Source organism: Phodopus roborovskii, unplaced genomic scaffold (genome assembly GCF_943737965.1).
Source record: "Phodopus roborovskii unplaced genomic scaffold, PHOROB, whole genome shotgun sequence".
NCBI classification, from domain to species: Eukaryota; Metazoa; Chordata; class Mammalia; order Rodentia; family Cricetidae; genus Phodopus; species Phodopus roborovskii.
Genome location: NW_026126480.1, coordinates 29082174 through 29099111, shown reverse-complemented (window position 1 = coordinate 29099111; position 16938 = coordinate 29082174). Strand labels below are relative to the sequence as shown.

General features: G+C 43.8%; 1 protein-coding gene across 1 annotated transcript; it reads left to right on the top strand.

Annotated features, from left to right (window-relative positions):
• The first annotated feature begins 430 nt into the window (after positions 1-430).
• Positions 431-15849, top strand: Crym (crystallin mu). Its single transcript, XM_051192825.1, has 8 exons — positions 431-658; positions 1156-1309; positions 3166-3228; positions 4586-4687; positions 6134-6317; positions 11581-11702; positions 12357-12441; positions 15669-15849. The coding sequence occupies exons 1-8, from the start codon at positions 489-491 to the stop codon at positions 15731-15733; spliced, it is 945 nt and encodes a 314-aa protein (XP_051048782.1). The 5' UTR covers positions 431-488; the 3' UTR covers positions 15734-15849.
• Positions 15850-16938: the final 1089 nt, after the last annotated feature.

The following is a 16938-nucleotide window of genomic DNA, read 5'->3' as shown; positions in this document are numbered from 1 at the left end:
ACATTGGGAATAGAAGAAACTCCAGAAGGAGACGGAATTAAAAGTATGACATAACCCTCCAAGCCCCTTTTCACCTGAGCAAGCACTAAGTGTCCTGTCATCTCTCCTGTCTTTCTCACGATACCAGCCCCAGTAGAGCTGGTGTGCAGGGACGAAGGAGGAACCCAAAGTCCTCTCCACAACCACAGCGTGCCCAGGGATGTGGCGATGGCTAATTACAGGAATGAGACCAGTAGACTCAAGAATTATCACTCCAGACTGCCACCTTGATTCCAATCTCGGGAGAAGCCTCTGGGAACCCTAGAAGTTGGGGTGGGCGGCGGGGGCGGGGAAGGGGAAGGGGCGGGGCCGGGCCCTAGAGGGGAGGGGCGAAGATGCTCCGCCCCGGGAAGCCCGCCCAGCGCTGCTGCGCAGCGGTGCGCTCATTTAGGACTGGGATCGGAGAAGGTGGAGTGAGTGGCAGCCCGAGTTCGAAAGCAGGCAGTGACATGAGGCGGGCGCCAGCGTTCCTGAATGCGGCTGAGGTGCAGGACCACCTCCGCAGCTCCAGCCTCCTGATACCGCCTTTGGAGACCGCTCTGGCCAACTTCTCCAGTGGTCCGGATGGAGGGGTCATGCAACCAGTGCGCACCGTGGTGCCGGTGGCCAAGCACCGAGGGTGAGTGAAGAAGGGGATGGGAGAAAGGGTCTCGAAAGAAAGGAGGAACACTGAGGGAAGCGGTGGGAGAAGTGAGGAAAGGTCTTGCTTGATCTCTGCTAATGACAGCCTCAGCTTAAGGGGCACTACCCACCGGCCCTGTGCCAAGAGGTTGGTTTACAGGTGTCACCTGCTGTAATTCAGCTCACTGTTCTTACTCAGTAAGTAGTCACTCTGCTAGTTGAAAACTGAGACTCAGATAGGTAAAGTGATTTACTGAAGCTTACACAGCTGACAAGTCGCGGGCAGGGCTGTGATGGCTTTCTGGTCCAGAGCCATGCTGTGAGTCCTGCTCCAGAGAAGGGTAGAAGGGCAGAGGAAGGAGGATCCAGGTCCAGCAGAGCAGTAATGGAGAAAGAAGATGATTGCCTGCAAGGAGTTGACTGACTCTCTCTCTCTCTCTCTCTCTCTCTCTCTCTCTCTCTCTCTCTCTCTCTCTCTCTCTCTCTCTCTCTCAGCTTCTTGGGAGTCATGCCAGCCTACAGTGCAGCTGAGGATGCACTCACCACCAAGTTAGTCACCTTCTATGAGGGCCACAGCAACACATCTACCATCCCCTCCCACCAGGCTTCAGTGCTTCTCTTCGAACCCAGCAATGGCTCCCTGCTGGCGGTGAGCAACTTCTTTTTCCTTGGGGCAGATTGGGTAGAGCAAGTCCGTGCCCCCCCCCCTCCACCTGCCCAGTAGAGACTGTCCTTTCGGCTCAGAATTAAGCCTAGAAGCTAGTTCTCCATGAGAAGTAACATATCGCAAGTGACCAGACATGAGACTGCAAAGGTGACCTGTGACAGCATGTTTCTAGGACCGATTTGAGCCCACAGTGGCCGCAAGCATGTGACAGTGGAATAACAATCCTATTATTCATGCTTATGTTCTTGTCAGATACACCAAATGCATGGCTCAAACTAAAGCTGAGCAAACATTTATTCACTGACACCCCTCACCACCACCATGGAGTAGAAGACTATGCCCTAACCTGTGGGTGTCCTACTGGCATCAGTTTTTAGATCAGTTTTTAGTGTCTAGCAAGGTGTGAAAAGAGCAGTAGCTCACATTTACTGAGAGTTGTGTGTGTGTGTGTGTATGCTTGTGTGCACGCGTGTGCACGCGCACATGTATACATGTAAGGAGAGGGTGGGATAATGGGAGAGAGAGATATGCAGGATTCTAAGCACATTACCTGTATAATTAAAACCACCCTGGAAGTACATAATATTGTTCCCTCATTTCCGAGACTAGGAGCTGGTTATACAGCAGTTGTGCTCAGAGTACCCCCCTACTAAGCAAGGCTGGAATTCAAACCTCTTCTGTCTAAGTCAATGGTGTATCCAGTTCCAGACTATGCTATACTGCCTTGTCTGTCTGTCTATCTGTCTGCTATGTGTCCCAGGCCAGCCTCACACACATGATCTTCCTGCCTCAGGCTGCTGAGTGTGAACAGGGTGCTTCCCCTTTCATTTCTATGGAGTTCCATGAGGCTCCGGTTAGTGGAGAGCCTTGGCTTAGGGTCACACAGCTGGTAAGTGAAGATCACTCCTAGATCATTTGACTAACCTTGGTGCCGATACTCTTAGCTCCAGCAGGCTGCAAGCAGAGTCTCAGACCGCCCCATTTTCTTTTCTGACCATCTGAGAGACTGACTAGACTCCCACTAGGGATGAATGAGAATCTGGCTGTTCCTAGCCTATGCTCACTCAGTGGCAGATGCATCTATGCTGACTATGGCAATTGAGTTCCACTTCTGGAGCCTCCATCTCAGCACTAGTAGCCGGACTTTGGGGCTTTACTGAATGACTGAATGTTCTTCAGCTACAGGATTCAGCTTCTTGCCTCTAAAATGAGAATAACAAATAATAACGCTTGCCTTTTGAGAGTCAGCTGAGACAAGGGAAAGGGAGGCAGTTATTGTCAGCCAGGTAAAATGCTCGGTCCTCCTTGGGCATCAGAACCTGCTGCGGAGCCCTGGAAACCACGGATAGCTTGATCCCACCCCTTATGCCAGGAATGTGTCCCAAGACCTTGACCACTGAGCTTCATATTCCAAGCTAGACAGTCAGCCTGAGTCATTCTGAAGGTGGCCTCTGGGAATAGTCTTTCCTAAGCTCCTGAGATGTGACAATCGTATCCCCAAAGTTTCATCTCAAGTTGGAGAATCTCAGGGCAAGAAAACAAAATGGGTGATCTGGAATGCTTAGTGTGCCCAGCGGCTTCCCTGCATGCGGTTGTACTCGGGGCTCTCAGGGCCCTCTGCACTGTTGGCATCATCTTTGCTTTTACAGGTGAAGAGTCCAGTGCATAGCCATTGGTCCTCGAAGCCGCAAAGCTCCTGAGGGGAGTATCAGATCCAAGGGCAACCCTAAGCCCCGCATTCACTGTAGTTCCACAGAGCTCCCTGAAGCAGCTTTCAAAGCTCCCCTGGGTTTCAGTCCTACGAGGGCACCTTCCTCACTGTCTTTCCTTCCTCCAAGGTCATGGATGGGAATGTCATAACTGCAAAGCGAACAGCAGCCGTGTCTGCCATTGCCACCAAGGTAAGTCCAGGGGCTGCACTGTGCTAGCCAGATTAGATCTGGTGAGGGAGGAAATGCGGAACATACTATCTGCCTTTGTTCATAGCTGGAACTCCATGTACCAAACATGAGTTATTAAGTGAACACAGTAATCCACACAGTTATTGAATGTATGCCACATGATTCCAAATAGCTCGTAGGCATAATCCCCTGTCTTCCTGTCTCAAAAACTAAAGTGGGAAGTGATTCAACTTTTTTAAAAAGAATCAAATGGCTTTTTAATGTATTATATACTAATTATTAATAAATGTTACTACATGCTTAACTACTTTATAATTTTTTATTAATTGGTAAATGATTTGTAGTATGTTTAAAGTCTGCTGGAAAAAAATATAATACCCTCCAAAACCCACATTGTATGATAGAAAGATGAAACAAAATTAAAAATATTGGTATCGAAGTGACTTTTTAATTTTTGAAATGAGGCCTCACTGTGTTGCTGCTGGACTTGAATATTTATGCACCGATGGTTCACTTGCCTCAGCTCCTATATAACTAGGTCTACAGGTACACACCGCTATTTCCCGCTAAAGAGACGACATTTCAAATGATTCAGAAATGACCTCCCTGACAGGGTGACATTTGACAGAGGACTGAAATCAGTGAGTGGAGCATTGAAGGAACATGCCAAGCAGAAGGCCAAGCAAGTGCTACTGGTAATGTCCTCAGCAGTATGGCGACACCCTGTGAGAAGACGGGATGTTTGCAGAGGAAAAGAAATTTAGACTAGGGTATTAATCTGGAATGGATATAATCCCAGCAGTTTGGAGTGAGGCAGGAGGATCACCATGAGTTACAGGATAGCCTTGCTACATAATGAAATCATATCTCAAAAGACAAAGTAGAGGAAAATGGGGTTCTGTGGGAATAATTGGAATCTGGATTTTTTTTTCCAGTAGTTTAAGAAGGACAAGAGCTTGAGATTCTTGTTTTCCTATGTATAGCAGAAGTGCCATGGCCCAGGGGAGGGTTAGCATGGCAGATCAGGTGTTTAGATTATTTAGATAGTGGATGGCTCCTGAGAAACAACACCTAAGGTTGACCTCTGCCTACTATAGTCATGCACACATGCATACACGTGTACACACACACACACACACAAAGGGTCCTTGTCCAGACCAAATGAGATCATGAGAGTTGAGTACTGGCATACAGTAGGTAGTCAGTGAAGGCTCCATCCTTCTTACCCCTTTCTACAGAGTGTAAATGGAAACAAAGTGACATCTCCATGGTGTCCACTAGTTCTTGAGGGTAGCTCACATGATATTCCCCTGTTTTTGTTTCCCCCCACTGACCTTTGCCACCTGTTTCCTCTCAGTTTTTGAAACCCCCAGATAGTGATGTGCTGTGTATCCTTGGGGCTGGGGTCCAGGCGTATAGTCATTATGAGATCTTCATGGAACAGTTCTCCTTCAAGGAGGTGAGTGAGGGTGGAGACTGGGGAGAGGGGATGGAACAGGGGCCTCTAGGTACCACCCAACACAGACAAACAGTGGGTGAGCCCAGTAGATCACCCTTACCTTTATGTCTTGCCCATGGAGACAAGAACTGTTTGCCTGACCACCTCTTTTTGGACTCATGGTACACACTTGGGGATGAGCCTGTGACAATCCTTGAGTATCAGCTTTATGTCCACCCCTCCCCATGTTTCTCTTAAAAGACTCTGGGAAGCTTTAAGAATTTAGAGCTTTGGATCCAGAATCAGGGTGGGACCTGGTGAGCAGAGGACACAGCCCCCTGCCACTTCTGTCAGCAGATCCCCCTGAAGTGGCCCTCACTTCACTGGAAATGTTTAATGACATTCTTTTCATGTTAATGTGTGCCTATGAGAATGGTGGAAACCGTGTAAAGTATGCATTTTTATGATTAAAAAAAATACTGTTGTCTTGAGGAATATAGACTGTGAAGAGGAAGAAAAAAGAAAAATAACCATTTACCTGTTTTTGAAGACAAATAGTTTCTGGGTTTCTCTCATCTGTATCTTCCAGCAGCTTTAACCCTGTTGACTGCACACAGTTGTGTGTCCTGTGTTTTCATCAATGATTTCAACATCACTGTTCCAGTTTATATAATTTTGTGTAATATTTGCACAATTTTCTATCAGAAAAGATGACATAGCTGAACAGTAACTTATTGCTGAGTATGCTGAATCATTTGTCCCGACTGATCAGCTAGGATGTAAAGCTTATTTTTCTATCTGCCATATTTCCTGATGAGAGTGGATTTGTGCCTTATTTCTAATTGAAGGCTGGCAGCCTCTGACCCATTGAATCTTGTTAGTAAACTCACAAGAGCTCAGCCCTCCATGCTGCCTGCACCTTCCGGGGTTCTGTGACTTTCACATTGGTCTTTTTATAAGCTACACCATTCACCTAAAAAATATTTGCTTTTTAAACCTTCCTTACACTTCATTGATTAAGTTCTTCCACAACAAAGTATTCTTTTCATGAATCTTGTATCTGCTGAAACTCTAATATAGAACTTCAAATGTAGACTAAGTTCCACACTGTCTTTGCCCAGTTATATTTACATTTCGTTGATGTGGAAACTGAGGCTGAATGAGGGAAATCACTGCAGAAATAATATAAAGGAAGAGTTTGTGCCAAGCCTGCATGCCACCAAACCCTCTCTGTAATCATTAAACCCTTGGCTGTGTCCTGGCCTAAGATTGGAAAGTGTCCACTTTCTTTAACAGAGAGGTCATTTGTATCTATCTGTCTGAGCAAATATCCCTTTGGATTAATGCTATCTTGACCAAATGTTCATTCTTTAAAGACACTGTTGTCACCATCTCAGAGCAGTGTGGGTTGATGTGGCATATGCAGTGAAGAAATACACCAGTGTCCCTTTTGTTACCCACTATAAGGTGAGAATATGGAACCGCACTAGGGAAAATGCAGAGAAGTTTGCAAGTACAGTGCAAGGAGAGGTTCGGGTCTGTTCATCCGTGCAAGAGGCTGTGACAGGTGCTGATGTCATCATCACTGTCACCATGGCAACAGAGCCCATTTTATTTGGTGACTGGGTGAAGCCAGGGGCTCACATCAATGGTAAGTAGAGAGTCTTCATGCTCGCACACTGGATCCAGACTCTGTTTGTAAAAGTGCTTTCTCCACCATACAAAATGCCCAAATATTTGGGTTTTCTTTGAATCAGGGTCTCGTTATAGATCTTGACTAGCTTTACACTTGCTATCCTCCTGCCTCAGCCTCCTGAGTGCTTAGATTATAGGTGTCTTTTCTCACTCCGGTTTGTGCCTGTTTTCTGAAGGGTATCAGAAATGTACGGGCCTTAAGTGAAAGACAGGAAGATGGGGAATTGAAGGCTAGCCTGGGCTATGTACAGAGAACTTGTTTCAAAAAACTAAAGGCAAGGGAAAGATGGTGTGAGCCCCAAAAAATTGTGTCTCAAAATGTGAAAAGAAAATTAAATGTAAAACTGGTGAATATTTTATTAATCAATGCCCTGTGGAATGGACCACTACCACAAATGGGTCAGCTATAACTTCATTATTAAATATGGTAACATTTAAATCCTAATGGGCAAGTATATAGTGTTTCATTTGGTTTGTTTGGATTGATTTTTTTTTTTTTTTTTTTTTTTTTTTTTTAGACAAAGTCACTCTGTGTAGCCATTAAACTCATAACCTTCCCTCCCGTGCTTCCCAAGATTTACATGACAGGCCTGATCCACTGCTCTGGCCTAAATAGTTTGTTCTTAAAATATAAAACTATAAACAATTTCCAAAACTAATTACAGCACAAAAAGGATTTAACATGACATGTGGGTGCTTTTAGTGTGTGGGATAGGAGATGGGGTGGGGAGGATATTCTAAACAGAAGGACGCTTGGGACCTCTGAAGATTTTCAAATAACCTTAGAGAGTATTGCAAGAAACAAGCTATATAAAATATGTAACTATTATAGATACTGTCCTGAATTCTGTGTATGTGTGTGCACATGTGAATATGTACCCTTAAGTGTTTGTAGTGCATGCATGTGTGTGTGTTAATGTCAGATGTCTTCCACAGATACTCTCCATCTTACTTTTGATACATCTCTCATAGCATCCAACATTCACTAATTAGCTAGAGAACTCCAGGGATCACCTATTTCTGTCTACTGTTCACTCACCCCACAATGTCACATATATGAATATCCACGACCACAGTCTTACATGGGTTCTGGGCACATAATTTCACAGCAAGTACTTTACTGTTTGATCTATGTACCCAACCCTTTTCATTGTGATATATAAAATTTATATATGTACATCTAATGCATATATGCTATATTATATATGTATAATGTATATGTGTTACATATAGTCACTTAATCCTTATAACATCCTTTTAAGATAAGAAACAATAATTATTATAACCTTTAGTTTATAGGTGAGTAACCAAGGCCTGGAGACACTAAGTAACTTTTAAGAGTCAGAGACTCTTAGGGGCAAAGTTGGGTTTGAACTGAAGAAGTTTGTCCTCAGAGCCCAGGCTCTGTGCTCTTGAACACAGTACATAATAAGAAGTCTGGCTTTGATTGCCAGGTAGCCAGCCAGCCAAGGATTGAGGATAATATCAGTGCCCCATCGTGTAATGACAAGAACACAGTGTCATCTCAGAAGCTGAGAGCTCTGTCCACAAAGGCAGATGAGCAGGCAGGAGTCTAGTCAAGAGATGTTGTGTTCATTCATAAAAGTTTACAGACCCCACTCCATGTGACAGCCATTGTCCTAGCTGCTGGGTGATGGATGCCACAGTAAACAGAGCATCCAAGGTCATGGTTTTCCTCTTGGCTTTATTCTGCTTGTGAGGAGCCTGCACAGCAAACAAGACATTGTAAGAGCCTGGCAGTGGAAGCAGAAGGTAGATCCTTTTGGTCCATTTACTGGAAAAGCTGCCTGGGAGGTGACTTGGGGCTGTGACCCAAATAATGAGGAAGAGCCGGTCATGTTCAGGACTGAAGAGAGACTGCTCCAGGCAGACAGAAGATTACAAGCAGGGGCAGTGAACACAGCGATTTGAGGACTAAGCCAACGTGAAGTCAAGGTCTCAGTCTGCAGGGAACTGATGACATGATACAGGCCAGGAAGAAGCCAAGAAGTGGTTTAGTGGGCAGGTAAAAGGTAGATCGAGGTATGCATCTTGAAATCAAAACTATCTGGAAGGACTTGAGAAATCCAGAGGGACAGTTCTTGGTGAAATGTGCTCCCTGGGGCAGAGCTGAAACTGCAGCTGATTCGCTTGGTTTTTGTTTTGTTCTTCAAACTTAATACAATACAGTAAGGTTCCATTCAAGGTTAAGCTGGTCCTCTGCTTAGTCTTGCAAGGATGAAATCTCTGTTCGCTAGGCTATAACCTCATCAAAGGTCCCCTTCCAGGCTCATGGGGTGGCAGGATTCAGCCCCATATGCTATAGACAGAGGACCTGTTTCTGGGGGTTACTCTCAGTTCCCACGGATCTCCCACCACACCCAAAGTCAGCTACAGTGAATCCTTTGTATTCATTCTTTATCTATATCTGTCTATTTATCTACCTATCCATCCATCCATCTACCTACCTACTTACTTTCCTATCTACATATCTGTTTCTATATCTATATATTTCTAGAAGGGGATGGCTTGATATGGAGTCAAAATACCTCTTTTTGTGTTCCCTTGACCTAAGGAACAAAGTCTCTTTATGTGATCACAGAGCCTCAAATATGCTTTATTAAAGTGTGTTGCAGTGATAACAGTAAAACACTAAGGACAGATTTTAGTTGTTTATTAGCCCTGCTAAAGGGCAGGCAAGTTCTGTGTCAGACCACTGACTTGCTATTTGGTCCACTTGCATCTGCCTGAGTAGCTTCACATGGCCCTTTGAGAATCCATTCTGCTGGAAGCAGTGCCTGGGAAGGGAGGTAGGCCCTGGAAACTGGAAGCTTTTCCCACCACCTTCTGATTTATTTACAAGCTTCATTAGTGAGTACTTTTGTTCTATAGAATTTCCCACCACCAGCATTCAAGCTGAGCATTGTTGTGCAGCTGTCTGGAAATCAGAGCTCAGACAGGGAAGAGGACACACAAGGAAATGGACAGCACTGCAAGAAAGCATGTAAATGCTCCTTGGATTTGGATAAAACTTTATAATACTTTCAAAGACTAGCCAGCTAACCTGGCACTGGCTCCAGTCAGCAGACTGCTTTGTTTGGACCACATAGGAATCAAGAACTAACTTATGCAAATAGATTTCCTGCTCCTCTTCATAAACAGTGGGGATGGAGGGCAGACTGGTAACAGTGAATAAGTACTCATGCATAGTAACCATTAGCTGGGGCTGGATAATGGCTGAACTCTGGAGAAGTATACACTCACTTCTGTGTGACCAGGACTGCAACATTTTCAGTCCCTTTACTGGCTTTGAGTTTCTTCCTGGCTCTGTAGGCATTTGGTTGCATCCTGTGCATTGTCCTGTGTCCTTCTAAAAGGGGGTGTGATACATTGGATTCATTGCTTCTGTCTCTGCAGAGGGACAAGGCCAATGATCAAGGCCTAACAGCTCATTTATATTTTGTGAGATGTTTAGTTTGTATGTTTTCTTTTTCTTCCTCCTCTCCACTCATCCTTTTCATCCTCCCTATCCTCTTCTGTTCTATTTTTTTTTTTTAATGTGTGTGTACGCATGCATGCCACCACACACATATGGAAGTCAGAGGACAAACTCAGCTATCAGTTCTGGCTCCCAATTGGTTTGAGACAGCATCTCTTGTTGTTCACCTATGTATTTTCCAAGCTAACCAGCCCAAGAAGTTCCAGGCATTCTCCTGTTTCTGCCTCCCGTCTTATACAGGCTGACTGGGATTATAAACGTGCACTGTGACATTCAGCTTTCTGCAGATTCTGGAGATTTCAATTCAGATTGTCACATTTGCAATTGTGTTTTACCCACTAGGTCTTTCCCCCATCATCAGGTTTCTTTTGTCAGGGAAATATCAAGTACAGGCTTCCTTTTTGCCTCCTGCTCTGGCAGTCAGTACTGGACAATGAGCTTAGGGGCTCACACATTCTGGGCAGGTGCTGTGCCACTGCTACAGTTACAGTCTCCCAATTGTCTTTTTATTTTGGCTTCTTTGTGGCCTTAACACCTGCTTTTTGTCACAACTACAGAAAGAAAACAAAACAAAACAAAGAAACAGTTTCAGGTGAGGAACAGGAAAAATAGAGTAAACCAACTGAAGATAAGGAGCAATGGTTCTCTGTTGTGTGGTTTCTGCAATTAGCTGTCACTCCAGGCAAGAGGAGACTCTTGAGTGAAAGCCTGGGTCTCTCTCTGACCCAGATTCACTGATGACTTGGGTAGCAGGCCCCTTCACTCTTCATAGCATCAGTGTGTGCATCTATGGATAGAAGCAGACCCTGAAGAGTATGTGAGGTCCATAAACAGCATAGGCGGAAAATATAATATGGTCGGTATTTGCCTTATTAAGTGAACGCTAAGCTAGAGAGATGGCTCAGCAGTTAGGAGTGCCTTCTGCTCTTAGAGAGGACCTGAGTTCATCTTCTTCCATCCATGTTGGGAGGCTCACAACTGCCTATAAATCCAGCTCTCAAAGAGCATCTGACCTCTGGTCACCTCAAGCACCTGCACTTGCATGCACACACCCAAACACACACACACACACACACACACACACACACACACACACACACACACACACACACTTAAAATAATAAAGGTAAATCTTTAAAAAAAAAAAAAGAAAAGAAAAGAAAACCAAGTGCTGCTAATCTTACAGAAATGGGGTAGGGCATGACTTAGAAGAGTTTTAGAGATGGCTCAGTCCATAAAGTGCTCACCATGAGCATCAAGGTCTGAATTTAATCCCCAGGCATGGAGGTGTGCACTTGTAATCCCAGTGCTGGAAAGGTGCAGAGAGGGGAAACCCTTGGGGCTCACTAGCCAGCCAGCTTGGCCTGAGCAGTAAGCTTTGTGTCCTAGTGACAGACTGTCTCACAAAACAAAATGGACAGTCATCTTGAGGAACAATACCCTTAACCTCTTACCTTTAGATGCACCCACAGATATATGAGCATGCAGTTGCATGCACATGAGGACACACATACACAAACAAACAAATGATTTTAAAAGAAAAAGGAAAAATGTAGGCATTCTTTTTTAACAAGTATTCTATCTTACTGATTGGGAAGAGAGTAGTCTAGGAGATGATAAGGCATTATTGTCTAAATATCCTGACTGGTCCTGCTCAACTCTTTCTAGTAATGTACCCTAGAATTTTCCTGGGCTCACAGTCTGTCTTGCTATGTCATAGCTGTTGGAGCCAGCAGACCTGACTGGCGAGAACTGGATGACGAGCTCATGAAGCAAGCGGTGCTGTATGTGGACTCCCGGGAGGCTGCCCTGAAGGAGTCAGGAGACGTTCTGTTGTCAGGGGTGAGCCTCCCATGGGCAGAATCATTGGCTATCCCTGGCCTGTCCCCCAAGGCTTTACTGTCACCCTCCTAATTCCCCCCTACCTTGGTCACCTCACCTTCTGGAAAGGAAGACATTCCTAAACATCTTGCAATCTTTTTAATCCCATTCTAGAAAAGCATAGCCATATGGCTATGACATGTGTCTTCTTGTCCTTCTGCTTAGAGGGAGAGTTGATTTTTTTCTTTTCCAGTTTGCTGTGCAATAAGGCAGTAGGATGGGAAGTCTGTTGCAGCCTGGAAACCTATCTGAAATGACAGCACAATTAGTCTATGTGTCCCCTGGCTGCCTATCCTCACTTATAATCTGGACATGGAATCAAGAAGAGCTGCCAAAGTGCATGGTCAGATAATACACACCAGTTTCTTCACAGACAGGGACCTGGCAGGCAGCTACCAGACACAGTGATCTCCGTGTCCAAGGAGTCAAAAACACAGATGCTGCCCCAAAAAGATATCAGAGGGTAGATGTTTCTTACCACCATCCAGTTCACAGATGGTCTTTTTAAAGATCATTTTTATCCTCTCCTGTTCAAGAATGTCCCAACTGGCTTCAGAAGCCAGGCCTGCATGGGATATTAGCTTCAACTCTAGTTAGCATGATTTTGTTTCACAGGCTGACATCTTTGCTGAGCTTGGAGAAGTGGTGTCAGGAGTGAAGCCTGCACACTGTGAGAAGACCACAGTGTTCAAGTCTTTGGGTAAGATTGCTCCCTGGGCATAAATCCAACCATAGTACAGGGCAGGTAAGGAGAAATGAATGGGTTACCAGACACTGTGGGTGAATTTTTTTGGGAAATCATTGACAAGTCCATCATTTGGATCAATCATTTACATGTTTGGGTGGAGTAGTTATGCTTATGGACTCTGAGGTTGAGCAATCCTGGATTAGATTCCTTCTATATCAAGTACTAGATATGTGACCTTAGGCAAGTGACCCGATGTTTCAGAGCCATAGTTTATTCACCATCTGTTACCTTGAGTTCTTGTGTCATCAGTGAGATATACAAGAAAAAATTTGCACACAGCCAGAGTTGTACTAAATCGCTTAGATTAGACAGACATAAATGAATTCAGAAGTCTATATCCATCAGAGGAGGAGAGTGGGGAAAAAAGCTGTTAATGGCTAAAGGGAAGTAACATACACATAACTGACCTAAAGGAGATTGAGACAAGAAGTGTACAGCCTGAGACCCTTCATTTCCTCTTCTCCACCCTCCCACTTGATGCTAATGATGGGCGATCATGAGGAGTTGCAAACTACATAGACCAGTATAGGTGAAAACCCAACAAAATATGAGCTCACAGTGGAAAGTCTGCCCCTTGGATTAACTCTCTCATTCTGCCATGTTTAAAGAAACAGGTGTTTATGGGAACTAGAGTAATAATCAGCTATTACACTTAAATTTTTTTTAATTATAAATGGTTAGTAAATGGATACTACCAGGGCTCCACAAAAGTGCTTTCTGCCCCAACACCTTCCATATTTCTTCACACTGAGCAGCATAAACTTTAATGTTCACCACAATTTTAAGAGTACTCTGGATAGCTGGGCATGGTGGCACACATCTTTAATCCCAGCACTAGGGAAACAAAGGCAGGCAGATCTCTGTGAGTTCAAGACTAGTCTAATCTGCATAGCAATTTCTATTATAGCTAGGACTATATAGACTCTGTCTCAACACACAGAGAGTCAGAGACAGAGAGACAGAGAAATAGAGGAGAGAATGCTGGCTAGTAGAGGAGCCACTACAATGAAACAGATTTGCTGGACATGACAGGACTATTACACACATGACCTCACAGTGCTGTGACCCCATGCATGAGACCTGCACAAGATCAAATCAACAAAAAGCATGGATGTGGAATAGAGCTCATTAAGTCTTACCCCTAACTTAGAAGCTATTGGCAACTGATGGCAATCTGGGGGTTGAAGAGTCAGTTTTCTTCAAGGTTGTGGCCCTTGAGAGGCTTGCCATGGACATGCTAGTAGTTCTAAGGGTATTTAGTTTTCAAAAAAAAAAAAATTCAGGAAATTTGAAGGGGAAAGTGTTGGGGAGATGGGAAGGAATTGGAGACAAGGAAAAGGAGAGAAGATTTGATCAAAACACTTTAGTGTGCAGGTATGATATTATCATATGATAAAAAGTGTAGTCTGGCCATCCAGAATCTATACCATCAGGTAGTATCCAGGCCTTGACAAGGAGTTAAGCTTTTTTAAAAAAAATTCCTTTATTATTAGAAAACAAATGAAGGCAGTAAACTTCATCCAGTACCTGTTCCAATGGCATCCTACTGATCCAGTTGTGTCTGGAAGTTTAGCTAGCCTCCTTAAAGAGACAAATACTGCAGGAACTTACACTGGGTTATTGGTTTATTGACACACCCTTTCTTCTAACTAATATATGCTGAGCCTCTCTACACATACTGGGTACAAAAATTAAGGTGCATATCTTAAAAGTATAGGTTGAATATGCCTTATCTGAAATTCTTGTGCCCGTGAGTGTTTCATTCTGTGGAGTATGTTTGTAGATTCGACAGTGGTATGGCTGAGCCCTACCCTGACCCACACCCTCCACCCAATATGAAAAATTGATCCAAAACTGAAAAACTTTTTAATTTCAACATTATCTTAAAAAGTTTTAGACTGTAGAATATTTCAGATCACAGATTTTTGAATTAGGTATATTCAGCCTTTCCAAAACAAATGGGAGATGCTATAGATACAGGATTTGTATGGTTAAGGGTCATCAAAATGTAGCCTGTGGGACCAAACTTACCACCTATCTGTAGTTGTATGAGTTACAAATAGTGTCTACATTTTTAAATGATTAGGATGGGATATAGAAAGAATAGCTTTCAAGACACATAAGAATGATTGAGAGATTGGGGATATGAGGTGGCTTAGCTTAGGAGAATGTTCATCACACAAGCAGGATGGGCTGAGTTGGCACCCACAGGACCCCATGTAAAGTGCCAGGTGTGGCAGCACATGGCTGGGCTTATAACTCTGGTGTTGTGGAGGCAGAAACAGAAAGATCCCCCTGGGGTTCACTGGCCAGCTAATCTAGGTAAATCAGTGAGCTCGGTGAAAGACACTGTCGCAGAACAAAACAAAAGACAAATAAGATGAAGAACAATTGAGTTGAGGAAAATAGTTAACATCAACCTATGCCTATCAACTGTGGTGATACCTTGTTTATACTCTAACAAACAAAGCTTGTCTGAAGATCAGAGGGCAGGGCTAGCCACTAGCTAACCATAGAGGTCTGGAGGTCTATACAGACAGGCAGGAAGTGAGATGGCTAGGCAGAGAGAGGAATATTGGCACTAGGAGACGGAAATTCCATCTCTTTTCAGTCTGAGGATTTCATAGAGGTAAGAACTCTAGCGGCTGGCTGCTTCTCTGATCTTTCAGCTTTCACTCCATAATATCTGACTCTGGGTTTTTATTATTAAGACAATTAGAGACAGTTGACACAATTTGCTATAGTCAAACACACAGACAGGGGAAGGGGATGGAAGTGGAATTCAAGTTATAATGTCCACAAATAAAATCATGCCAAAACACAGACAGACTCATTTGCTTACCTGTGTCCTGTGGGTACTTTCCCACTATAAGGGCAGAATTTAATCATTGTAACAGAGAGCATATGACTTACAGAGATTAAACTATTCACTGAGCCTCTACTGAAATGTTGCTGACCTCTGAACTAGACCTTGGAAGTTATAAACTGTGGGTATTTCTTGCTTAGTATCATATTTCTTTTCTTGGCCCGCCCTTAGTATACTGAGCTTGATTGCACCTCTGAGTAGCGGTTACTTTTATCCTTACAGGCTTCATTAGTATCCTCACACAGGGTATCAGAAGACAGCCAGGGCAAAGTTGTTCTAGGAAAAATGTGAATCAAACTTCTGTCCATTACAGGGATGGCAGTAGAAGACCTGGTGGCAGCCAAACTAGTGTATGAATCTTGGTCATCTGGGAAGTGAGATGAAGGAGCGAGCTGTGCACTGAACTGGACGTTGCAGCTCAAAGCTGTCCCATAAAGTCCAGATCAAATGAGGGAGCCTGGCCCCTGAGAACTGTCTTGATTTTCATGTTTAAGTGCTGACATTCCTACTCATATTTGTAGTTGGATAACTAAACCAGGTAACTATTCTCTTCCATGGGTGATGTCATAGTTACCCACCTTTGATCTCATTAGCTTTGTATGTCCTGAAATAAAGCATTTTCAACTCTTCACTGTGTCCTTTGATAACTTCCTGTGGAGAGGAAATAGAGGGGTCAGATTCTCACTCAATACTTAGAGGAGGTGGAATGATGCTTTCTCCATTTTAATTGAGAGGAACTCATCATAAAACTAGTCTCTCTCTCTCTCTCTCTCTCTCTGTGTGTGTGTGTGTGTGTGTGTGTGTGTGTGTGTGTGTGTGTGTGTGTGTGTGTGTTACCATGCTGGGGATCAGACTCAGATACTCACACATGCTATTCAAACACACTTCCTCTAAACTACATCTCTAACACTAATGATTTTAAGATGTACAGTTCAATGGGTTTTGCTGAGGTTTGTACAGCCAAGTCCAGAATGATCCCATCCCCTGAAGAAACTGGTTCATCACAATAGCATTACCTGCCTCTTCCCAACTTCTGGTTTCACTGCCACAGATTTGCCTCTTCAAGAAATGTCACATACATCCAATCACATGTTATGTAGCTTTGTGTGTCTATTTTAAATGTTTAAATAAACACAGATAAGGAGGCTCCCTTGGTCATGGGTAGTAGAAATCACAAGTTGTGATTCACTTGAATATAAGTGTTCATTGTTAAATGCAATCCATTGGCTCTTAAGAGGACAAGAGGCCGCACATAGTGAGCATGTCTCATGACGAATAGATCAAAAAGAAAATAATATCAGGAGTCCTATGTTTAGTTTCATTCCCCCAAATCTGACTGAAGACCTCTCCTTACTGTGTAAGTTGGGATAGGATATGGAGACAGTGTCTCTGGAGTTTCTAGGGAACTAGAAGGGATCCAGTCATCTACAATGATCATGTGTGACAGAGGCAGGCTCAGATCACAAAGCCTCTGAATTCCTTCCAACTGCTTTTGTGCATGTTATTGAAAACAAGTACAGCTTTAGTTTATTCCACAATGAAGCACAGTATATGTAAACAACTATCCCCTAATATAACATATC

What these genes read in the sequence shown, in the direction of transcription:
- Crym (XM_051192825.1), top strand. Translation starts at nt 489, where the DNA reads ATGAGGCGGGCGCCAGCGTTCCTGAATGCGGCTGAGGTGCAGGACCAC. An exon ending in CCGGTGGCCAAGCACCGAGG is followed by an intron (nt 659 to 1,155) that starts GTGAGTGAAGAA and finishes TCTCTCTCTCAG; the next exon opens with CTTCTTGGGAGTCATGCCAG. An exon ending in GCAATGGCTCCCTGCTGGCG is followed by an intron (nt 1,310 to 3,165) that starts GTGAGCAACTTC and finishes CCTTCCTCCAAG; the next exon opens with GTCATGGATGGGAATGTCAT.